Source organism: Protopterus annectens, chromosome 8.part0 (assembly GCF_019279795.1).
Source record: "Protopterus annectens isolate FY-2018-M chromosome 8.part0, PAN1.0, whole genome shotgun sequence".
Lineage (NCBI taxonomy): Eukaryota > Metazoa > Chordata > Ceratodontiformes > Protopteridae > Protopterus > Protopterus annectens.
In genome coordinates this window covers 1,908,322,068-1,908,348,456 of record NC_056741.1, presented here as the reverse complement: position 1 = coordinate 1,908,348,456, position 26,389 = coordinate 1,908,322,068, and the positions used below count along the sequence as shown (strand labels likewise).

At 37.1% G+C, this 26,389-nt stretch overlaps 1 protein-coding gene across 2 annotated transcripts in view; it reads left to right on the top strand.

Annotated features, from left to right (window-relative positions):
- Positions 1 to 26,389, top strand: part of LOC122809712 (protein NLRC5-like) — a 1,339,659-nt gene that overhangs the window by 686,249 nt on the left and 627,021 nt on the right. For both annotated transcript variants that reach the window (XM_044081407.1, XR_006365941.1), the window contains exon 19: positions 25,771 to 25,854. In XM_044081407.1, coding sequence (XP_043937342.1) covers positions 25,771 to 25,854 — 84 coding nt within the window. The remainder of the gene's footprint in view (positions 1 to 25,770; positions 25,855 to 26,389) is intronic.

The window sequence follows — 26,389 nt, the reverse complement described above, 5'->3', positions numbered from 1 at the left end:
CATTTATCTGCAACCATGGAACACCTGTGTCTCGTGCATATGGCATAAGGAAATAGAATTTCTTCAAAGTAGAATCAAAGATACATGCTTTTTTGCAACACTTCTGCATAGAGATTCCTTCTTAACGATCTGCTGCTGAAATTGCAGCACCTACTAGACGGCAAGGCAACGTTGGCTTTAGGAATAATTAGGATAATATTTTTTACTCTTTGTCTCCTAGAACGTATAGCTATTTGGCTAAGTGCTTAAAAAGACTGCAGGCTTTGTATAGGACTCCCAACCTTACTGAGCAAATCTCTTGCTAGTTACAGAATGGTACACATCACACTCCAGACTTTCAGGACATTATTAGTGTAGAATTTTCCTAGAATATGTACTGACCTATCTCCGATCCAGGGCTTGCTGAAGTAGTCTACTATGGAATCTCTTTCAACAGATGAAAGACTGAATTTTTTTAAACACCTTTATTGAATTATCACTTGTGAAATAGGCTAACTTACATCTGTATAAAAGTAATCAAACCATATTAACAAGTTCACATTTACAAACATTATACATCACATATATTGTTATATATTATACATTCAAAGCAACATTGCATAAATTGTTCAAATCCTACTTAGTGTTAATCCGTGCTCCTCCTCCAAACCATTTTTCTGTATGTATTGTTCCCAAAATTGCCATTTTTCTATGCAATTTACTCCTACCCATTTCTAAGGATCCACTTGCTGTTCTTTTACCTCTGTTACAAAATTCACTACTTGAAGTATACTTGGTTTATTTATTGATTTTTATTTTCTAGTAATTGCTTTTTTGGCAGCTACCAGAATTAAACTTAACAAGGCCTTACCTTATCTAGGCAGTTCAGATCCTGCATCCCAGCTCAAAAAATCATGTCCTTAGTTACACTCATTTGCTCATTCAGTATTCCAGAGTAGTTTGTGGGGAATTTTTAAAGTTTGCTAGTGTATTATGCTCCAAGAACATCTGCTCCTAGGTACCTCTTTCTTCCCTATTCTACCTCCAACATTTGCCATCTACACGAGGGGAAAAATTCTGTAGAGGCTGCTTGGAGTTTAAAAGAATTATGCAAACACTCCAAGGCAGAAATTCTAAAACTTCTAGATTTTGTAACATATCTGGGAGCCATACATATGTCCTCCATTTGTTTCTTTGTGAAGTGTTTATCTGATCTTTCTTCCTAATCTTTTCTGACCTATTCTGATTGATTGTTATAGTTATTGTGCAATATTTTATATGCTTTACTACGTATCGCTTTTTAACAGCAGCTTCTGTTCTAGATTCAATTAAAAACTCAGTCAGTGCAGCTCTTTCATTTAGGATTCCCCAATCCCTTTCTATTCATCTGTACTCTGATATCAGCTTCTGATAGGCAAGGCAGTCACTAGCCTGCAATCCAAATGTCTTCTTGGTCTCTTCCCATTCTATTATCTTTCTCTCTCTGATTATTTGTTGGCAGTACACTGGTTCCTTTTCCAGCTTTCTCCAGTAAATTCCTGCTCCTCTCGCCTATTCTCTGTACCCCTAATTTCAATCACCCTTATCAGCAGAATTTTATTTCTCCATTCCAGCATTAGCATAGTTCTTAGTATACTTTCTGCTACTTTATGAATATAATATTCTGTTTGGCTACTGTTATTCTCCTTAAGGATCTGTGTCCAAAATCCCATTCTTTATTATTTTGTGAATCCCCCCATGCTTTAACATCTTCCTTTCCACTTTAAATTGTAGCTTTCTGTTGTGTTATGTATAAGAGCCTTAACTGTGTAGCTCTAAAATATCCCTTCAAGTCAGGTAATCCTAAACCTTTTTGTTCTATTGGGAGGATCAACTTATCCTACTTGACTCTTCCCCTCTCCAAATTAAAACGTTCAAGTCTTTTTAACTACTATCCACAACTTCTCTTCTGGTTGATAAAAACATACCTTACCTAGCCTAAAGGGACTAAATACATTTTTATTGATTCTATCTTGCTTTACATATCCATAGGCAAGAGCTTCCAGTTTCTCAGTTTTTGTATTATATTTCTGTTTTAGTCTAGTCCCAGATATCCTTAGCTACCATAATAGAAACATCAATCCATATTCAAAATATTTCATTTTATCCAGTTCATGTGCATTTAGTTAGTTTATATCTATAGCCTTTGCTTTAAATTCGTTAATTTTAATGTATTGCCTCATAATGTTATATAACATTAAAATATCCTTTTCTTGTTCCATTAGGTATAAAATAATATTATCAGCAAATAAAGCCAACTTTTCTCAAACACCATACCAATTATATTATTGAATTTCTGAGTCTCTTCTTTTCTTTGCCAGCGGTTCTAAATATAACACCAATAACAGAAAGTAGCAAGGACAAACTCTGCCTGGTTCCTTAGTTCTGACCCAACTTATTAGAAAGGAACCATCCTGCTTTGATTTTTGCCTCCAATTCCTTATATATCCTTCTATGCAAATGCTTCACATCCCAGCTTACTCTGTTGAATGCTTTGTCTGCATCAAGACCCACCAATAACGTTGGTATTTTCTTACCTTCTGCTTCCCTCTTGATTATCATTATTATAGTAATGTTGTCAAATGCTTGCCTCCCCTCCGGAAAACCACATTGATCCATACCTATCAATGTTGACATCACCTTAGCAATACTTTTGGCCACTAAAGAAATAAACACTTTATAATCATGTTTTAAAATTTAAATGAGCCTATACAAAGCTGACTCAGACGACTCTTTACAGTCTTTAGATATTACAGACAGCACAGCATTTGGTGCCTCCATCCTTTTAAAATATTGTTAACAAAACCTTCCAGATATGTATCACTTTTTTCCCTACTAGCCTATAAACTTGCACTAGAATTCCAACTATTCCTGAAGACTTTCCAGCAGATTGGTTACACATCATCATTTTTATTTCATCTTCTCCTATCTTAGCTGTCAGTTGTTGAGCCTCCTCTATCTCTAACCTTGGCATATTTATGTTTTCTATAAATATTTCCATTTGTCTTTTTTTCTTGATTTCCCCACTTCACTGCTTTATACAATTGTCATGACTTTTCCAAAATATCTCTAATATCTCTACAGGATCTCTGGTTGTTTTTCTTGTTCAGGGTCCCTAAGTATGGCAATGACCCCTTCTACTTTCTGTTGCCTAAGTTGTTTTGCCAAAAGTTTTTGTGCTCTGGAGTTATCAAAAAACAGTTGCTTAACAGCAGTCTCTCTAAACTCATGCATATTTTCCAGGTACTCCCTTATTTTCTCTTTGCCCGTGTACTTGTTCTGTGAGAGTCCCGAAATTTTGTAATACTTAACCTTTGTCAGCCCCTCTAAATAATTCTTAATACCGCTTAACCAGATCTCTCTTTATTTTCTTTCTACCCAGTTTTTAAACTCCACCTACTAGATATTATTCAGGACTATTCTCTATTTTCTGTAATAACTCCTGAATAATTTCCATTACCCATTCATTAAATTCCTCTCTTTTTAACAGGTAAGTGGGGAAGTGTCATTGTCTCATCTCTACCTCATTACGCTGCATTTTTATCTTATTAATTATTGGTGCGCCATCTGAAATAGTTATTGGATAGTTGTCAAACTTCTAAACTGAAAGCAACCTGTGAAGTACAATTTCTGTCTAGTCCTGCCCAGTTATTGTACCTTGGGGAATAGTATGTAAATTATCTCAGATTTCATATTACTGAATCTGTGTCTTTAATACCAAATATTTTCATAACTCTCTTCATAAATCTACCATCTTTTATTATACTTTGCTTCTAGGTGTCCAGATACATCCTCGTTGTTTGAAATCAAATTCCAATCCCCACTTATAAGTAATATTCCCTACTGAAAGCTGTTATCTATCCCCATTTTCTAAGCTCCATAATAGCAGTTTTAGGTGGAATCGAAATACATGCTAGTGTAATCCTCAACCTTGCCATTAGCCATTTACTACCACAAATCTACCATTATTATATTTTTCTTTCTTCTTTTATCACTACTGCAGCTACTCTATCATTTACTATAAGTACTTCTGTTTTCATTTGCTCCTATTTTGCCAAATATCCATTGGTAAAGTCCTTTCTTTAGCAAATTCACATGCTCACTTCTTTCCAAATGTGTCTCCTATAGCATTGTTATTTGCACTGTGCCTTTCTTAGTATAATTAAGTATTCTTTCCTTTTTGTTTATACCTGTGAGACCAATCACATTGCAAGATAATATGGAAAGTGTTGCCATTATGGTAAGACGTCATTTTTCCCACCTATTACATATGGCAACTTTTTGAAATGTCTGTTTCTAGATTTTGAGATAAATTATGTTTGGCAGGTTAATCCTTTATGTGGTTTGCTCTAATCATCAACATTGAAACCTATGCCACATTTTAGAAGAAATTTTGTTTTAATAAAAAACCCTCAAAAAACACATACCCAGAGCACCCTCATAACTTGTTAACATAATGCAAATCATCATAACTATCCACATTATCAAATAATGAAGTATAACCCTCTTAATAGGAACATTTGTGCCAAATAGACAGCTGCTAACACAGGCCCTAATTAACCTGAAATTAAGATTATCCATGCTAAGATGCATGTTATTGCCAGTGCTTCTGCTTGCACTAATTTATGTCTGCTTTTTTTAATCTTTATTCCCGCCAGATGTGAAAACAGCTTGCAAGCTTTCAGAAATCATTAACTTTTAGCCCTGAATAAACCAGTGTTCTATCTTTAATTGCTCTATTATCAGCTTGTCTGCACGGAAACATAAGAGAACAAAGAAAAACGTAGACCTCTGTTGCAGCCTGAAAGACAAGCTGAAACATTTATTACTGTGCTGTCATATTTTCTTGTTTCGACTTAACATTTGTTATTAAATTAAGTCAAGGGTGTTAATCCAGATACTCACGTGCAAAAGCAAGAGGAAATATATCAGCAATACATATATTACTATCTGTATACTTTTACACCCCATCTCCCACTTGAACAACACAAGATTACAGCCTCTTAACTTAAACATGCTTCTGTCTAGCCTTTATTCTTTTTTTGCACTGTAATACCTAGATTTCTTAATACCAAAAAAGAGAAAAGGAAGGACAGAAAAAAGGCATCTGTTTACTTTAGTAACTTTATCACATACAATAAGAACTAAATATACATTAGTATAAAAAAGCAATTTATATCGGGAAAAGTTTCATAGAAATAGAACAGAAATTGTTTTACTTACAGTTACCTTTTTCCTTCTTTCTCCCTTCCCCTCAAAGTCCTTCCAAACATTAATGGCATGAAGTTAGACAAATGTTTTTCGGTTCCACACAAGTTTAACAAAGTCAACAAAAGTCCATTCTTTCCACTTATTCTTATAGAGCTGTATTTAAGAAATGCAGTTGATAGTTTGCAGTCTCACATTTATTCATTAATTTCCATGTTGTTGGTCTTCTTTATGTTCATCTTCATCTCCCAGCTCTAGATTCTGGTTCAATTGCAAGGTACTCCTGATTTCTTCTGGTCATCTTCTGTGCCTTTCATAGGATCATAGGAGATTACTAGGCTAATGGCCCTGGGGCTCTTACAATCCCAGCCAAGAGTTTATCCCCCAAAAGAAACCTCAGTCAGCACCTGTCACCCCTGTCAATGAGGGACACGGGTGGAACCCCTAGGACAAATTTGTGGTTTCCCTTCCAGTCACCAAGGTTGCACTTGAAGAGGGTCAGCAAGGTACTCTGTTTGACGTGTATGGGAAGTCTAGTCCAGAGATGGGGCAGCCTCTGGGAGATAAACCTTTCCCTCCAGCAGGTTTTGTTAATGGCACAAATTAGATTTAGGCTTTTCACGCAGGTAATGCGCAAGGAGTTAGACTTATGGATATAGAGCATCTCTAGTAGGACAGGGTCTGAGATTGCCTTTTAGGCGAGACACAGGTCAACTGTGAGCAATCTGTATGAGACCGAGTAGAGTGATAGTGATTTGAGCCTGTCCACATAGGACAGGTGTTGGAGGCCATGGATTCTGTTTGTGAGGTATTTCTGTGGCCTTTCTAGTTGGTGCAGGTGTTTGGAGAGGTACATACCAAACGGTGAGTGATACTCAATTATTGGCCTAATCAGGGAGGATTACAGAGAGATAATACCCTCCTTTTTTCTAGATGCAATCCCTTTACTTATGAAATGAGCCAAGTAAAAGGCTTTTCTGACCACTGCTGCTAAATGATGGTCGAATGTGAGATTGTTGTCAACCCCTGTACCCAGGTCTCTGAGCACAGGTTGTGTGCTTAAGGGGTTGCCGTTAATGTGGTAATCAATAGGGGCTGTGTTTTTGCCAAATGGTATAATAATACATTTTTTGTGTTTAACTTAAGGCCATGACTTTGGCACCAGCCATTTGTTGCTGAGAGACCCTCTTGCAATATGTTAACATCACACGGGGAATCAATGACAGCAGCCAACTTACAGTCATCTGCAAACTTGGTCAGCCACAGCCCTTTTGTCTTTGCCTGGACCTCTGAGAAGTAGATGCCAAACAGTTGGGGTCCCAGGACAGATCCCTGGGGAACACCACTAGTGACAAGTCTGCTGTCGGAGGTGGAGGTACCTATTTTGACCTTGTAGGTCCTAACGGTGAGCAGTTGGCCACCCACCTGATGAAACTGGGATTTATGCCAAGTTGTGTTAGCTTTTTGATGATGCCCGAGTGGGGATTGTGTCACAGGCTTTACCCAAGTCAAGATAAGCTGTGTGTACTGACTTTCCCTCATCCAGTGCCTTGGTGACAGTCTCAAAGAAGTCAACCAGGTTCAACAGGTAAGATCTACCCTTGATGAATCCGAACAGTGTGGGGCCAAGTGCTTGGAGATTGCCTATGTCCTTGTTTGAGATCCATAATAATAAGCTCCATGGCTTTACAGATCAGACTTGTCAAACTAACAGGGTGATAGTTTCCAGGGTCAGTAGTGGCACCACCTTTGTGCAAGGGGATGACAAAGGCAGCTCTCCACTCTGCTGGAATGAAGCCTGTACTTAGGCTTTGATTCAATAGGATGCTCGATGGCAAAGCTAGTTTTTGCTGGCGATGGTGTAGAATGCGGCCTGGGATATTATCAGGTCTCATGGAAGCTGTGTTCTTTGAATTGGATAGGGCCTTTAACACTTGATCTATGGAGATATGAGGTGTGGACAAGCATCAGGGATGTCAAATGGGCCTTTGGGGGAACAGGGGTTGAAGTTTGCACTGAACCTATCTGCTAGCAGATTGATTAAGTTGACAGGATCAGTGTAAGTGGTACCATTATGTACTAATTTGGAACAAACCTGGGGTTTGCCATGGAGGTTCCTGACGTAACTGAAGAAGGCTTTGTGGTTTCCTTTTGCTTCAGAGACTAGTTTGTCCCTCATGCATTTTTCTTTGGAACAGTGGAAAAGGTTTCAGTGGCAATGTCTCTCCATGTGCTTTATTGTCAGAAGAATGAAAAGCAGTGCCCTCTACTGTGGCTCACTTTTTGTTGAACAAACTTTTGCATTTCGCCATTTTTGCTTTCCATCAAAAAATGACTTTGATCATCCAGGAAAAAATATTCTGAAGACAGCTGGATACAGCAGCTTGAATCTCACAACTGCCTGTCAACATTCCCTGACTACTGGAATAAATTTGTTTCTCTTCTGCATGGTGTACAGTGACTAATAGTTTTCTACAAACACTCTACTGTCTCCTACTTTTAATACTTTGCTCTTTTATCAGGATTAACTCTTTCTGCTGGTAGGTTTGCATCTTTACTGATAAAGGTTTTGGCATCTTTAACATGGCAAGGTTTGGAGCATGCATACCTTGTGTCCATTCAGTTAATAGTTCCTACCATGGAATACCAGTGCAGTTGCATATATGTGCCTTCATAAAATTAATACAGTCTGTTCCTTCTAGTTTCTCTGGTTCAACAGAAAATCTTAGAGTTTCCATATGTGCTGTGTTCTCTAATTCTACCATTTGTTTGAGGCATCTCTTCTTGAGTAAACTCATACTCATCTAGACTTTTCTTCATTTTGACCTCTGAGTTTTGCTACTTTACCAGCTCATCTGTTTAAAGCTTCTTCCATTTTTCCAGATTTTTTTATTTGATTCAGTATACTCCTTCATTGTTTTGTTTATTTTAAGGAGCTCTGAGCACATTTGACTTATTTTTTCCTGTAGATTACTGGAAGCCATGCCTTGCACCAATGTTGGAGCGTGAAGTGCTTTTTCCTGAACATCTGAAGGATTCTTTCCAGTCAGTGTTTTTCTTCACCTTTTCTAGTTGACTTTCTGTGAAGCTCTCTTAAGTTTCCTGGACCAAAAAAAACACAAGAACAAGAAATAAGTGCAACCCCAAAAGGGAAACCAGTAAAATACAAAATGTCCAGTGCAAAATAAGAAATGTATTAAAAGACCAGCAAAAAAACTTGATGCTTTAACTGCATCACCACCTTTTTATTTCAAGACATCTTCAGATAAAATTCCACATAAAATTGTTGTCTTTATATATCAAAAAACTCCACCTATCAATTATACACCATCCAATAATAGTCGAACACTCATTAAAACAAGTTGCAGATTTAAAAAAATAATCACAGAACTTCTGTATAAAAGATGCTATAAATAAATAAGTGCTGCATCCTGTATATGAAATAAAAAACTGGTAAATTTATAAATATTAAAAACTGATACATACACAATTCCCTATAAAAATTTTATATAAGTAAATTAAAAACAAAACTTTTCTGCATTTAAAACAGCAAAATATTAATCTCTCCATACTATCATCTATTGACCAAAGCACAAAAATGCAGGTGGACATAAATAGAAAAAATAAAGTACATAAATCTTATCCTATACCAAATAATTCACAATCTAGCCACTCTCATTTTTAATACTGAACTTATACTTAAATGGGCTTCTGTTAGCTTCCAGGATTAATTGCCAGTACAATTCATGATACTCAGTTTTGTTCTCCCAAGAACCACTTTAAAACCAAAAGGAACTACTTCTATCATAAAAAACTTATATTTTGCATTGGGGCAACAGCTTATATAAACTTTTTTTCTCATCCTTAGTTTTTATGTCATAGTAATGTTCGTACATTCTTCTCCTTACAATTCTTTTTGTTTTACCAATATAGAATGCATTACAACATTCACAACTAACCAGATACACTAGCCCCTGACTATTGCAGTTACAAAAGGAAGTTCCTTTGATAACTTTGTTCCTACTTGTCAGAAAAACACTTTCCTTCTGGGCAATACAGGCAATACAGGCACACTGGGCAATTGCACCACACTTAAACGTACCCATCCTTTTATTGTCATGTTCCATGTTTTATTGCCAGTGTTTCACTAGGTCCTTTATATTCTGGGGCCTCCTATAAGTTATATTGAGGGGTTTCTTAAAAAGCACATCTAAATCAGAAAACTAAGAAAATTTCTTCCATTCTTCCCTAACAATCATAGTAATTACTTTGTCATCCCCATTATAATCTATGACAAAGGCACCATCTATGCTAGCACCCTTCTCATCATTGTTTTTACCCGTACTAACATTTTCACCAGCTTCAACCAAACCTAACATAGGCCGATACTTATGTTTTCTACACACTGTAATTTCTTCCTGTACCTGATCTATTAGTTTCTCTGGTATTTCCTTTCAAGAAACATACTCTTCAAATGTCTACTTTCCTGGACAAAATCATCATCTTCCGATATCATTCTACTTAAACAGACACATTGTCCTTTCACTATGTTCCTTTTTTGCCTAAAATGATGGTCACTTGTATAGTGTAATTAAGAGCTAGAGAAATTATTCTTCCTATAAATCTTAGACTTAAACCTCTTGTCCTTAACAACTTTACTAGTAGACACATCCAAATAATTCATAACTTCTTTATTTATTTCGTGGATGAATCTTAGAAAGTGGGTAGTTCTGTTAATATATGTAATAAATTCCATTAGCTTTTCTTTGGAATCTACCCACAAAATACAAATGTCATCCAGGAATCTCTTGTATGAAGTCCAACATCCAGTATAATTTGAATTATAAATATATTTATTTTCCCATACATAAAATATTAGGTTTGCAAAAGTGGGGGCACAACAAGTCCCCATAGCTACTCCAGACCTCTGTTGGTAAAATTATACTTCAAAATGGAGAAAATTATTTTTAACATTAAATTCATTAGGTCTACACAAACCTCAGTATCATTCTCTGACATACACTTCCTTTCCCTTAACTCTTCTTTGAACCAAACTATACCTTCTTTATGGAATATACTAGTGAATAAATCCACCACATCTGTGGTTATAAAAATGATCTAATTTCTATAAACCTCCTTTTTAAGGCTCTTTAATAGTTCCCACACGTCCTTAAAAATATTTTCATTTCCTCCCCACAATTTTTTTATATTAAATTCCCAAAATTTTGCAAGGGAGTGTATCTTGGACCCATTTGCCACAAGTTTTAGAAGGGGGATTTTTCAAATCCTTGTTTACCTTCACAATACCAAACAAAGTTGGAATAATAGGGCCAGCATTATGTAAGTAGTCATAAACTTTTTTATTTAACAAGTCATCATGGTGTAACTCTCTAAAACAAAATCAATCTTATGATAGGCTAATTAATGTCATTTCTGGATGCTATAGTGTACTTATGAGTGTCATTAAGAATTTTACCAGTATAAATAATACTATCCATAAGCACCCACCCCTTTGTCCGGCTTCATCACCCTAAGTTTCCAGTTTCCTTGAATATATCTTTGCAAATTTTTCTCTTCCACAGTCAAATTAGACATACCTTATTTTCAGTGAGCCCTTTCCTTAGGTGACTCTCCAAAACCATGTCCAGGTTCTTTAAATGCAGTTGTAAAGGGGGTTATAGGTGCTTTTCTTATATAACTCACCACCCTCTGTTTCAGGGTGTTTGTTCCCAACAAACAATACTTCAAAATTCTTCTTCCTCAAAAGAAGCTTTAAATCTATTAATACTTTACTGAGGTCACCCTTCCTTCTAGAAACAAAAGTAAACCCCTTAGAAAACAGTGTAAAATAAACATCAGTGACTTCTTGTGAACTATAAATATATATATAAATATTGCAACTGTCTTTCACGTATTTAACCACTTCTTTAATTGTTTGACGGTCACATGTTATTAATTTCTCCCCCTCTCCCTGTTGGGCTGATAGTAATAATTGGTGGGAGAACAGTTCCAAATCCATTCAGACCTCCTCGGGGGGGGGGGGGGGGTATTCTAAAGGGTCATCCAAATGCATTGACCTATCATTTCTATGATTTCTAGACTTATTCAGTTCAAACCCCTCTTCCCCATTAATCACTTGTCTCTCTAACATTGGTTCTTTCCTAAGCCATCTCTCTTCAAAAGAAAGTGCCTTTTTTGGTTTGGGGTATGCTTTCCTTTCCCCAAATTTTATATTGTCCAATTTCTAATTTCTTAGCTTTCTTTTTTATCATGTTTGAGCACATTTTATCTATCCTGGCCATAATATCATAATACTTTCTCTTTTCTTTATCAACAGTAAAAAGCAAATCATTCACAATCCAAGTGTTAACCCCTTGTATTTTCTTATATAAAAAATTGAGGTTTCTCTCATTCTCTTTAATAATAGCTTTAACTATTTCTAGCCCACATACATTTAATATTTTCAAAGGTTCAGCATGAAACGCAGTGCCCCCCACTACATTGTTAGGATACTTAAACACTCTTAAATCTTTAGGCACTATACATTTCTGAACACACTGTATCAAATAAGCATTTTCAACCAATGCCTTATATTTCAACATAATTTCATGCAAAAACAAACAGTTGGAACAATAAGTTTGCCCATTTGCAATAACCACATCTGCAGAATTCTCTAAATTGTCATCAGAGAAACTATAATTTGTGTTTAACCAGTCAAACACTGGTGTGTTGTTAACATAATGAAAATTATTAATACATTCATGAAAATTGTGATAATTACAGTCACTTTTTTAAAAAGTCCTTCTCAAAAAGTCACCATTTGTTTCTCTATGGAATCCATTCCTTCTAGACATACTGTCAGAAAGGTTAGAAAAAGGCTGTGATCCTGAAAAAACTGCATCTCCTTCATTCTCTGCTGCTTGTCCACCATCTTGAGAATCACCTGCTTCCCTCTAACTCTCCCGCCTCTCTCTCATGTTTGGTCTCAACTGTTCTTGGCTCCCAGGGAGGGAAGTAGTATTCAAAGTTGAAGCTAAAATTCCAGATGCAGGGGGGAGCAGTTCTATTAACTGTGAAAGCTAACCCACCACTTTCCTCAGCTCACCAACAGTGTTAGATTAGAATCCACAGCACCCTGAGACAAACTGCTTCCACTATTTTCCATGGAACAAAAAACACAAAAACAAGAAACAAGTGCAACTCCAAATGGGAAAGCAGTAAAATACAAAAGCACTTGTGAAGCAGTGTGTCCAGTGCAAAATAAGCAATTTATTAAAAGGCCAGCAAGAAACTTAACACTTTACCTGCATCACCATGTTTTCATTTCAAGACTTCTTCAGCTAAAATTTCAGATAAAAGTGTTGCCTTTATATATCAAAAAACTCCACCTATCAATTATACATTCCAATAATAGTCAAACACTCATTAAAACTAGTTACAGATTTAAAAAATAATCACAGTACTTCTTCTGTATAAAAGATGCTATGAATAAATAAATGCTGTATCCTTTATATGAAATGAAAAACTTGTAAATTTATAAATGTTAAAAATTGATACATATAAAAATTCACATATAAAAAATGTCATACAAGTAAATTAAAAACTTAAAACTTTTCTGCATTTAAAACAGCAAACCATATTTTTGACTCAAATCTTTGATTCTCTGTAAACTGTGTGTTTTTATTTTTTGGAGCTTTTCTCCTCAGGTCTCCACTGAAAATGGGCCACAAGCCCAGCTGGACCAACCCAGTTTACAACTGTCAATAAATAAATAAATAAAATAGTAACCTCTCTTTACTGCCATCTAATGACCAAAGCAGAAAAATGCAGGTGGACATAAATAGAAAACTTACAGAAATCTTATCTTATGCCAAATAATTCACAGTCTAGCCGCTCTCATTTTTAACACTGAACTTATACTTAAATTCTCATTATGTCCTCGGCTTCTGTTTGCTTCAAGGATTAATTGCCAGTACAATTCACAATACTCAGTTTTGTTTTCCCAAGAACCTCCCCTTAAAATCAAAAGGAACTACTTCTTACAATTAATTCAACCAAATGTTTCAATGTGGTTAATAATAGGGCAAATATACAAACTGTGGGAGAACATTTCCCACTAAAATTGTGTGGTTCCCTTCCATATATATGTAGGAATTACATTATATCTCATGATATACATACAAAGTTAACACTAATTACTAACAGCATGTCATCCCATGGAACATCAACAGTTGGAAGAATCTTTGTCTCTCTGTAGAATAGAGACTGGCCAGTCACAGCATGGTCCTGTACCATACTTTGTTATATATTTTGCATACAGTAAATATGATTTGCTGGGTGCTTCTATTAAAACATTAGATGACCTGTTTATTTCATTTATTTTATTTTATTTATTTATTTATTTATTTATTTATGTGTTTATTTATTTATGTATTTATTTATTTTCATTAGTTAGTTTGCTTGTTTGTTTATAGTTCAAATGGCCAAGATCTATCTGCCATAGTAGCTCAGTGGGAAGAGCACAACAAGGTTTATTAACTAGAAACAAAAATACGGTAAGCACATAAGCACAAAAAAACTGACATATAGATAAAAACATGTTAAAACACACAGCAGATTCAGAAGAAAGAACTGTAGAAAGTTATTTGTAAGCAAAAAGTATGGCAAGTACATAGGTATAAAATGTATTTAGTTATAGAAACTGAGATACTTGTAAAAGTATGATAGAATACATTAGTGATGCATTTCTAACAAAGTAAAAGTACATATTTTCTAAAGGCATAACAAGATAAAGTTAATGGCTATGATTCATAAACAAGCTCTTCACAGCTGTCTGATACTAAATATCAAGGATCTCATTGAACAATGTGGTTGTTTATTACTTAGATATGAATCAGGACTTGAATAGTGCTGATAGTTGTACAAAAGGAGTGCATAGTGTATTAGTGGAGCCATATTATGGAGACATTTGACATTAGACATACTCGGTGGAGGAGTCACACTTTCAGAAGTACAAGTGATCAGATTGGTTGACGTCACTGGAATTGTGCCCAAGTATGTTCAAGGCTATGCAAACATGCACACAGCAAAGTGCCTCATTGCTGCCTTATGCAGTATCATACAGGCCAGGGAGTACAAAACATCACAATGCCAACCCAGTTCATCATATAAATGGGGAGGAAAGGAAGAATAGTAAGCACAGGAAAAATGCGCAAGGATAACCATAATGAATAACTGATAGGGGAAGAATGATATATTTATTTTTTGGGAAAGGATCCTGTTTTTCATATAAGAAAGAAGGATGGCTAGGAAAGCTAGTGGGAAGAATAAATGGGAAAAGAGAGAGTTGCAGGTGTACACAAATATAAAATGCAAACAATAACAGATAGAAGTGGTTGTTGTTGTCTTTCGGCTTTTCCCAGTTAGGGGTCGCCACAGTGGAACTCCGGTCTGCTAATGATTGGCAGTAGATTTTCACGAATGCCAAGGTGCCAGCTTCATGTTCAACCTTCAACGAAGGCACGCCCATTTACGCATGTCTTTTGAACGCCCACCCAACTGCGGGAGGACATGCAGACTCCACACAGAAGGCACTCCCTGCACTCCAGCCGAGAATCGAATGGGAGAACCTCTTGCTGTGAGGCAACAACACTACTGCTGCACCACCGTGTGGTATTGCCACAAAAAATGGAAACAGTGGATAGACACAGACAGACAAGCAGAAGGTGAACACTGTTTGATGGGAGGATTGGACAGCAAAGATGTTATGGGGAATAATGAACAAAGTAGGATAAAACATGGACTGGAGATAAAGAAGTGTACCTATCAGATGATACACTGGCCCAGAGGCCAATCCACAGAGATACCACATATTGCTGTGGCTGGCATGATATGCAGGCTGTGCTACTGACGGCCTGATGGTTAAGGATCTGTTGGTCATATGATTCAATCAGCCATGCTAGGAAATATTACATGTGGTTACTGGCCTTGTGTGATTAACCTGGTCAACAAAGAATAAATAAAAAAATAAATAAATACATAAAAGTTGAAATTCAAAATGGACTTTAACTATATATATATATATATATATATATATATATATATATATATATATATATATATATATATAGTAAATGTTATAAACTACTTTGGTTTGACTGTTAACGCTATCCTTGCAACTTTTCTCTGTATATAAAACTCTGTAACAAGCATAAAAATCTGCAACAAGTATATGTTTGTTCCAAAGGCCCTTAAAAAAACATTTGAGTTTGCATTTGTTCTTATTTGTATGCTTCTTGATTATTCACATTGTTTGCTTTTGTTTCTGTGATTTCAGGTCATGTTTAAAAGGATCTTCAGACCAGCCCACATTCCCCGTTACAGAAATAGAAAATAAATAGTGGTCACAAAGGCCGTCAGTGAGCCCTCTAGGTCATCTTAAGCAGGGTGCCCTCATCCCCAGATAAGAAGCAAGACTGTTGACCATTGGTGATCCACCACCAGAGATGATGATAGTGCAAGCTAAGGTAACCACTGCCACTCCTCTGCCACTGCTTCAACTGTATCTACAGAAAGAAGAGAAAGCAAAGGAGAACACTTTAGTAAACACACATTAGACATACTTCTAAAGCTCTACAATGCAGTAGTGCACATGCTGTTCATCCACTGTTAGATAAACTAAGAAGAACTTACTGCAGTGGTACACCTGGGAAAAGACAAAGGAAAAATACTTACAGTAGCTGTCTGTCCCTACCACCTTCCTATGGGCTAAGCAGGTCGTAGTGATGCCACAAGTTGCTATAGCAATGCCTGCAATACTCACCACAATGGATGAAGCCAGTGCCATCACTCATTGTCCTGGTATGCTCATGTCCAGCATCAACCATGTATGAAGAGCCATCATATCAGCCCAAAAAGCATTCCTGAAAGTTACTATGGATAAACAACAACAAAATCTTGCTCTAAGTAGAGCATAATGTAGAAGGTATGTGACTGCTAGTGTCTGAAACAGCCAAGGTCCACCTGAGGAGCAAAATTGCAGACTTATGTGCACATATGTATGTTTGGACATTGTGTGGCACAAATCCTAGTTCAGCAATGAGGTAGTATAAAATAACTCTGCAGCTCTGGCCTCTGGAGCTATGTGTTTCACAAATGCCATCCACGAGCATATATTATGCAGCCCTAGAATAGACAAGGATGCCACACTGGACAAGATGGCACCTGTACATTTAGTGAAGCAACAGGAATGTACATTGTGAGAGCAACATGCTCTGCAGTGTTTTACAGTATTTCACAATGCTGATGCGTAAAGAGGTTTCATGATAACAATCTCATAGCTACAGTCTATATAGGAAAGGGAAGGGGAAATGTCACAATGCAATAGAGGAAACATACATTAGCACATTATAGGGTCACAGAGAGAATGCATTCATATGGGACTGTCCAACACAGCTGTAAATACATGCTAACTGACAAGTGTAAACACAGGAGTAAGTGTGTTTTCATGGGCCTACGAGGCAGGCAACAACCTGAAAAGCTCACTGACAGGAGACTGAGATGTTACTGCCCACCCTCTGCAAACATGGCCAGAGGTGACAAGTCCTTTGTGGAGAAGGTGTGGCAGGGAGTAGTGCAGAATACTGGTGTAGTGGGCAGCCATAATATGAGTGTACATCAAGTTCAGAAATGGGTGACACTTATGATGCTGCATGCCAAGGATATGTAAACCACAGGAGGTGGACTACCAACATAAAAGTAGCTCTGTGAGGTAGAAGAGTTCTTGATGTCCCTTTCTGGGGAGGAAGAAGAGTGGATCTTTATACTTTGTGACATAGATATGGGACCTGGGTTGGTGATAACGGTACAAGTGTGCTGGGTATGCATCTGATTAGTGTTAGGCAGTACATTGAAATCTTGTGCAATGTACTGCTAGCCAATCAGCAAGAGGCTTCTGCATATCTGTCATTTAGGTGCCACTAATCTGCAGCTGCAATACCCTGTACATCAAGGTAAGTAGGCATCCATACAATGCTCACAGATTCTGCTATATAGCAGTGTACTTGGTGGGGGGCTGCAATATATTGTGGTGATATCATGGGTATCTTGTTTTTACTGCATTTACAGGTTCTACTAGTGGATGATCCAGCACAATGGGATAGCAAGTAACCAATGTTAGCAGGTCTCCTGAGGCTGTTATTGATGCCATTATCACTTGGCACAGTCTAATGACCCTGTGGAACTGTCAGCAGGACTGACATTGGAGAGCTCACACACAGCCATTACATTTGAGGAGTCTGTTCAGGGTGAGGCTGAAACCCTAGCCTCACCATTGTTTGGTGTTCATTCTATTAGCGAGTCCCACCCAGACTACATGGAGACCCCCAACCCATACAGCATCTGTGAACTACACTGCATCTGACATCAGTGGATATACAATAAATGATCCCAGCACAAAGACCTACTACCCACACCACTACAGAGCTGGTGGATGAACTGCATGACCTGCATGATGACTTGCATCTGTATGGCTTGGGGGTTGACATCCAGCTTCTGCACAATGACATGTGGTATAAGAATAGGGAGATGACTGTGCTGCTTAGCTTTCACTGATGCCTAATACAACAACCATTAGTGCATCCATGAGGCAGATGGGAAATATCCTGTCTGCCTGTGCAGGTTCTCCAGTCCATGACTGTGGAAGAATCTGGATGTAAGTGGGCTAATCACAGGATTGGCATATACAGATGACTCAGACCATTCCTGTGGTAAGATCACTAGCTACATTGGCTGTAGTTTGTTTCATGTAAGTGGCCACCGATACTCCACCCCTGGGAAACCTCAACAGGCTGCATGTCCTCTCTGCTTTAATTCCATACCATCAATATTGCCTGTGGGCAGCTGGAATGTTATACTGATGCATGGATGACATCCTGCTCAGGAATGCTATACATCTGATTGCTTCTAATGTGTGAAACTCTGTAAAGATGCACACATACACATATGCTCCTGTAGTGCTGTGCCATCCTTGCCATACACCGCATCAAGCCTCAAGATAACAGGCCAATGCAGTATTCATCAACAGTGTTTGGACATTTGGATTTCCAGGATGGCTGCACACTGATCAATGGGCAGCTAGATCTCTTGCAGTGTGAAAATAGAAACTTTGGAAAGCATCAAGCGAACCACATTTATTTGGATGAAGGTCAGATGTTCATCATTCACACTGTCTCAATGGTATATGAGTTCTGTATAACTACTGCAGGAACTTTTGATCTGCAATTGCAGTTGTCAACAATGATTCACAGACATTCAAAGTGGCCAATAATAAGGTCTTTCCTCATTGCAGCTTATGTATCTCTGAATCAGCTATCATGGAAATGGGGATTTTTTATTGTGGCCTTTATCATGAGCATTAGGGTTCTTTATGAATCCTTAGGTTAGTCATATTTATTTATTTATTTATTTTTATTTACATTTGTTGACCAGGAGTGTCCGACTGGACGTAGGTCCATTTTCAGCGGAGGCCCAGGGAGAAAAGCTCCACAGTTAAAATATAATGACAGTAGTTACATTGGATTTACATAGCAATTAACAATTTGATCAACATAGCAATTAAAAAGTACAAACATAGTTACAGATGAAGAACATGATACATCAGTAGACAACTCAAATCTTTATCATCTGTGAAGTACATAACAGACATTAACAATTGTTACAATAAGAAGTTCCTGCTGAATAATAAGTAGCTAGGCTTATGAGCATCTGAGCTTGCTATAAGCAAGGTAGTTAGTGGGGTGGAAATAAAGGTAGTGGTTGGATGAGGTGGGTGATATTAGAGGGGGAGTTGCAAGGGTATAGCCAACATGTTTTTAGGTGCACTTTTACTAAAGTTTTGAAGTGGGTGCATGATGGTACAGAGGCAATTGTGGGTAGGAGGGAGTTCCATAATTTGGCTATGGCGCAAGACAATAGTGCTTCTGCAGCAGAGTTATTGGCTTTAGTGACCTGTAAGTGATTTTTGTTGCTGGATCTTAGTGGTCTGGTGGTGCGATATGGTTGGAGTAGATTCTGGAGGGATGGGACTTTTAGTGGATGGTTTACTAGTTTGTGGGCGAGTGTGAGTTGATAACATTGAAGGAGGTGAGGGAGTTCGAACCAGCCCAGTTCAGCAAGGGAAAGACAGTGGTGACTACGGTAGGATGCCCCTTTGGCGAATTTGGTGATTTTGTTGTAGCAGGTCTCTAGCTTGTTTAGATTGCATTGCCTTAGGCTGGTATATATTGGAGAGGCATAAAGTAGGGTGGAGATAAGGTGGGAATTTGCTATTGAAATCTTTGCTGCTTTGGTGAGAAGTTGCTTATTTCTGTATAACGCTCCTAGTTTTTTGTGGACTTTTTTATGGTCATGGATATGTGAATGTTAAATTTTAGTTTATTGTCTATTTTAACTCCTAGCAATTTGATGTGTTCTGTTGGGTGTATAGTAGTGTTGTCCTTTGCTGTGATGTTAAAGTGAGAGTTGTTTTGAGTATGTTTGGTGGGTTGGAAGATGAGTAGTTTAGTTTTGTTTGGGTTGAGTATTAATTGGGCATCGGATAACCAAGTTTCAACAGCGGAAAAGGCTTCCTGTGTGACTTTTTGCAGTTTGGGTAGGGACTGGGCTGAGCAGATGATGGTTGAGTCATCTGCGTATTGTATGAGTGTGTCATGTTTGGTGGCAGAGGCTAGATTACTGGTGAAAATAGAGAAGAGTAGGGGTCCAAGGATGGATCCTTGGGGAACCCCTATAGAGACAGGTAGTTGGGGAGATATGTCATTCTGCCATACAACAGATTGTTGGCAGTCAGACAGGTAACTCTGAAACCAGTTGGTGACTGATTGAGAGAAGGATAGTTTATTGAAGACAGAGATGAGTTGTTTGTATGGGACCATGTCGTATGCTTTAGATAGGTCTAGGAAAGTAGCAGAGGAGAGATAGCCATTGTTTTTATGCTGAAGGATAGTGCTAGTAAAGGAGAGTAAGGCAGTGGTGGTGCTATGGTTTGGTCGGAAACCATGTTGAGGATTGGAAAGGAGGTTGTTAGTAAGGAGGTAGTCTGAAACCTGATAGTGAATGCATCTCTCTAGTATTTTGGAGAGTGGAGAGAGAATAGCGATTGAGCGGTAATTGGTTAGTTTTGTGGAGGGGCCACCTTTGTGGAGGGGAATTATATGTGATACTTTCCATAGTGTGTGAACGTAACTTTCTAACTGAGATTGGTTAATCAAGATGGATACTGGGTAGGCTGGAGCATCAGCTGCGATTTGTAGGTATTCACTTGAGAGGTTGTCTGCTGCTAATTTGGTGGGCTTACGTTTAGTTGAGTTTTTTTATGTTGGAGGTAGGAGCAGGAGAAAAAGAGAAGACAGTGGGGAGATTACTAGTTGAAGGTGTGGGTTGGAGTGGAGGGGGGTTGTGTTGTCTAGCTAGTGATAGTATGGTTTGTGTGAAGTATGTGTTGAATGAGGTAGCAATATTTTCGGAGGAGTGAGGGATGTTAGGAGGGGTACTGACTTTACCTGGGTGGAGGATGGAGTTTATGGAGGACAATAGTCTTAATTGGTACTTGGTCTGAAATAGCTACTGGAGACTAGCAAACCAACAATTTGTTACACAGTAAAGCTGAAAATGGTGCCTCTCTTCCACGGAAAACAAGCAACAAATGCCAGTAAAAATTTTAAGTCTTTAAAAGTATTTTTTTACAGAAAAACACAGTATTAAGCACTTGCACAAAAACTAAAATAAACACCGTTTCTCCTCACAACTATTTTTAAATAGTTTATACAACTTTTAAAATGACAGGAAAAAGAGTTTGGTTTAAAGGTTCAATACAGTCATGTCAGTCCATTACAACACAATCTGCTATCTTTAAAATAACTTTTCTGAAGAGGAAAGTGCTACCAAACAAAACAATTTTTTAAAGGGAAGCTTTTTCTCCAAAGATCACATATCTGTCCATCAAAGGAACAGCACAGACTGACAGTTGATCCTTGAAAGCCTCAGATGCGCATACTCTTTGGCAGTAGCAAAGCTCTGAAGGATTTGGCACCCAAACCTGTCATTTTAGTCAGCTCATTTCAAACTGACTGATGGCTTGGGTGCATGGAGGGTGCCCTAAAGCTTTGGAAACTGGCTGGCTGTTATCTCCTTGGCAGGATATAAACCATATAGCTAAGGCTACTGCAGCAGTCATCATTAGAACATCTACTGTTATGGGATGTTTACTTACACAGCTGTATTTTCCTTACTATTATAAAACCAGTTGCATAAATCCATTGCTGCTCTATGTGACCTCACTGCTGTTGTTACTTCATCACCTCCTCCCTAATTACTGCTCTGTGACCTCACTGTTGTTGTTAAATCATCACCTCCTCCCTGATTACTGCTCTGTGTGACCTCACTGCTGTTTTACTTCATCACCTCCTCCCTGCTTACTGCTTTGTGTGACCTCACTGCTGTTGTTACTTCATCACCTCCTCCCTGATTACTGCTCTATGTGACCTCACTGCTGTTGTTACTTCATCACCTCCTCCCTGAGTGTTGGAACTTTTTATGCTGTTTTGTGCAGCACAATACATTGTTTATGAATATCATTCTATGTCAGTATAAATGGTAGAGAAAATATATTGTAATACCATATGCAACTATTTCAGAATTACATTTATGACATACTAATAGTAATACTCTTTAACGTATGTGTGTTTTGAAGTATGCATGAGAAACCAAGTGAAAAAATATGAACAAATTGAGAAGACATGGACATTTAATTTTGCAGCTAAAATAATAGAAGCATTTATGGACAGTTGAGAAAGAGGTCTGTTATAGAAGATAAAGACAGAAATGAATCTACTTGAGGACATATTTGCAGGTTCAGGCTGGTATGAAGTGTTTGTGAAGGTCAGTTCTGAAAGAATTATTGTTGGTATGGCTTCTGATAGCAGTGGCTACAGGGAAGTGGGAATCACTATGTTGATTAGATAGTGGTTGAGGTTTGGTCATGGATACGTTTGTTGATTTGAAGGATTTGACAAAGTAGTACCATTATAGTAATGAATGAAGGTGGAGACATTTACTAAGGTATTAAAATAGCATATGGAGAGTTTTTAATGTAGAGAAGGTTCATTTGTTTTAAAAGGACTGACTAATTTTGTGATTTGAAGAGGTATCGTGCTAATGGTTAGCCAGTGCCTTCTATACCAGTCTATTCAGGCTACCGAAACTGAAAGGAATGTTTCTAATATATGCAGGATGAGCAAAGACAACTAAAATGCTACAGCGGGTGAACTCATGACGTCATGAAAACAGGTGAAATGTTTGTCTTTTTAAAAAGAGGAATAAGTTAATTACTAGTAGTGAGGAACTAAAACAAATCCATGAAAAACTGTAACCAGACTGAAAATGGCTGAAGCCAACATTAATATACACAAGAAGAACGGTGAGCATTTTCTTTCTCTTTTTTAAGAACTTTCTTAGACATTAATTCATTTTCTAAACAAGCTTAAATAAGAACTTGGCTCATGACCATCTTACTAAAATTCTATGAGATTGAAGTGATTGCCCTTAGTATATACTGTATTATCATGTTATACTGAATACGTGTAGTTTCCTTCATAAAAATGAGCAAAATTTAAGGTATAATTGTTCTATAAAACATAAATAAACACATGTGTAAGAATAAAACAATACCTAGACCTACTTAAAAATAATACCTAATAGAGCAGGACTTGAGAATACATTTAAAATCCTCAGGCAATCATTAAGTTATTGATACTACAGTGCATGAAACCTCACTTGACTTTGAAAGTCTTTTTTTTTTAATTTCCAAATTCATATTACTTCCCTTGTTGTCATCTTCTGAACCTAATGCTGTTATGTTTCACTGTTGAAAAGGAACAAACCTATTTTATATTTCGATTGGCAGGGATAATTATTATGTTTATGTCCACATGAAGCAGGATTTGTATAGGGTCTCCTTCAGTAAAGGAAGAGAGAAGTTCATGAATCTCATTATAGATTCTAAGCATCTCATTACAATTGAAAATGATGAGACGTCTACACAGAATACTTGACTGCTGCTTTGGATAGGACTTGTTGACCATGTAGCTAGGAGGGGAGCTAGAGAAAAGTTCCAGAGGTGCTGCTTAAGCAAATATATTTCTTACATGATCCAGTCAATACACTGCAATAGTAGGACCTGTAACTACAAATAATTAAATTTTCTCCTATTTTGGAACCCTTGCTAAGCTTACGTTTCTCCCCTCATTCCCACAGTACATCTCATTATGATCTCCTTTTTAGGGTCAGTGCCAAGGGTCTGATTCAACAAAACATTTAAATAACTTTTAATATTATTAATATGTTATTACTCTTCAGCTTTAGACACCCCTTCTTTGATGCCCCAGAATAAAATAGCATTTAAATGAAGTACCACTTCAGTTCTTTTTCTTCAATTTTAGCATAGTAATCTCCACCCATTATATCTACTATAACTTGATCAATTAAAAAAAGTAAATTTCTTAAAATGTTTACATATTTCACTGTCTTTATAATGCATTTTCCAAATCCTTTTTTCATAATGAATACACATAGTTGCTAATGTATACATTCAGTCTTATTATCATTTTACCAGCATAAGAAGCAATATAAAGTATTCCCAATGAATGACAGTTAAAATGACCAGTGAAACTCAACATATATTATTTTAATATAAAATAGTATTCAAATGTTTTGTTTTTATAATTGATTATTATTATATTTTAACAAGTTAGATGCATAGTTGAATTAATTTGTGTAGTCATGTGATTTTATCAGCTATTAAAGTTCAGTCATGTGATTCTAATATATATTTTTTTAAGCTGTAACCTGAAGAAGTCTGTATGACAAAAGCACTTAATACATTTTTGAAGATGTTTGTTTCCTTATGGATTCATTCATTGGTTTAGTGAGAGAGGGTACAATGTAGTGACCCAGAGAGTCAGGTAGTGCCACAACTTGTACAATTATTGACCATACTTCAGGTAAGTAATTGAAACTAGCTGAGTTCTGGGTATTAAAAGCATCAGGGGATAGACGTCCATGCTTTGGGAAAAAAGTAGCTTAATGATCTGTGTAAGTCTGTATGTGGGCTTGTGAAAACCAAGAAGGTTTTTGCTGGTTTTCTGTCAGGTTTTTGACTATTTGTTGATAGTTTACAAGTTATGCTTAGTCTGAGCAATGTTTATTGTGCAGACGTTTATACTGGAATTGTATTTGATAAAGTAATATCCAGTTTTTAGGGTTCTATTGTACTGTGCTACTTAATATTTGACAATGATGAGCAACGTAGTGCATATTAGCTAAAAATGATGTTACGCTACTATATACTTTTCCCAGTTTTAAGATAACACTTTCAGAAATACATTTTAGGCTGGTGAACAGTACAGCTATTTGGGGTTATCACTGCTTGCACAGTTGCTACATGTGGTTTAGGATGTGAATTAGTGTTTGATGCTATACTATGGCACCAGTTTTTGGTTTGCCTGTTTGACCACAACATCTACATGCCTTTGGAAGGGCAACTTGTTGTCTGGTAAGATGTCAAGATAGATGCACAATGAAGCTACATACAGACTCCTAGGCCTCACTGGGATATATGAAACCACATTGTTCTGGATCATATTCTGTAGCCTGCAGCTGTTTGCCAAACATCACTGCCTTAGTGTCAAAACTTGACTGGATTATTTGAACCAGGCTAATAAAATTCAGAGAGCTCCACAGTGTGATGGAATCATCAGCATAATGTGTTAGTGAAATATAACCAATGTTATGGCCCACCTCATGGTTAGATATAGACAACTGGCAGAGTACAGAAGAACGTCTACTTTATATTGTTGGAGAAGAAACAGCTGTTCTGCAACATAACTAATACAATTTACTGAATTTTCTTTAACATATAAATCAAGACAGACAGTTGTGTGTTATCTTACTGTCTCTTACTGAAATTATTCTAGGGGTATCAAGTGGCCAGCTAGGGCATGGGTGTGCGAGTGCACACACTCTTTGATAAGGCGTGCATAAAATCTTATTGTGTATTTCCTACCAAAAATTTTAAAAAGGAAATTAAATTGTACATGTGTCACATGAACATCAGTACAGTTTGTATAATATGAGTAAGAAAACAGAAGAATAATTCAGAGGAGGATGTTGTTGCTTTATCAGACATTTACTGTATGTATTCAATCTGATTTTATTCTAGTATTCTGAGCAGAGTAATCTTTTTGGTTCATCTTGAGTTTACTCATGCTATAGTGTTCTTTTTCTTGGTGCCCTTAGTGCAACACTTGGATCCAGTAGTGATAACTGTTTGATATATGTAGACTCTGAAAAGAAAAGCCCCCAGATTCTCCACGGAGAAGAACATTGCTATAAACTACTATATTCTGATGTTAACTTGTGACACTTAGTAAGTGCTGTGGTATCTCTATGACATTAAGCAACTCTTTATTCCTCTTTTTTGTTTGTCAGCTTGTCTTACAATGACCTTGGAGATGCAGGAGCAATGACAGTGTCTGAGATTCTGCAATCCATCCCAGCACTGAAGATACTCAGGTACACAAAATGATTTTACTAATCTATGTATTTATGATTCTACCACTGGAGACAGCTCAGAAGAAAGATAAATCATTAATGAATGAGAGCATCTGTCAGCACAAGAATGTGAAATTTCATAGTGTAGTAGATCAGGTGAATCACAGTGGGTACAGGACTCCATCTGAGTTGGAATACTGTGTAGGAAAGAATTTTCAGATCATATCTTAGAAGTCAGAATCTTGATTAGAGCATCACCAGAATGGTTCAGTCTGTGTATTATAGCTCCAAGGTTTGGATTTCAGTCCTGACCTTCAGTTACTGTCTGTTTGGAGTTTTGTTTCTTCTTCCTCTGTTTGCACAGTATTCCTCTGGCTACTCTCATTTGCTTCCCCTTGCAAAACTAGGCCACATGACTGTTTTTTCTAAACTGACCATATATTGTGCCCTTGTGTCTCTGGTCCATGGAGTAAATGGTCTAAGATAACATATAAATAAACAAATTAAAAAATCCCACTTTACTTCTTTAAATATTCTATCCAGTGTACATCACTAC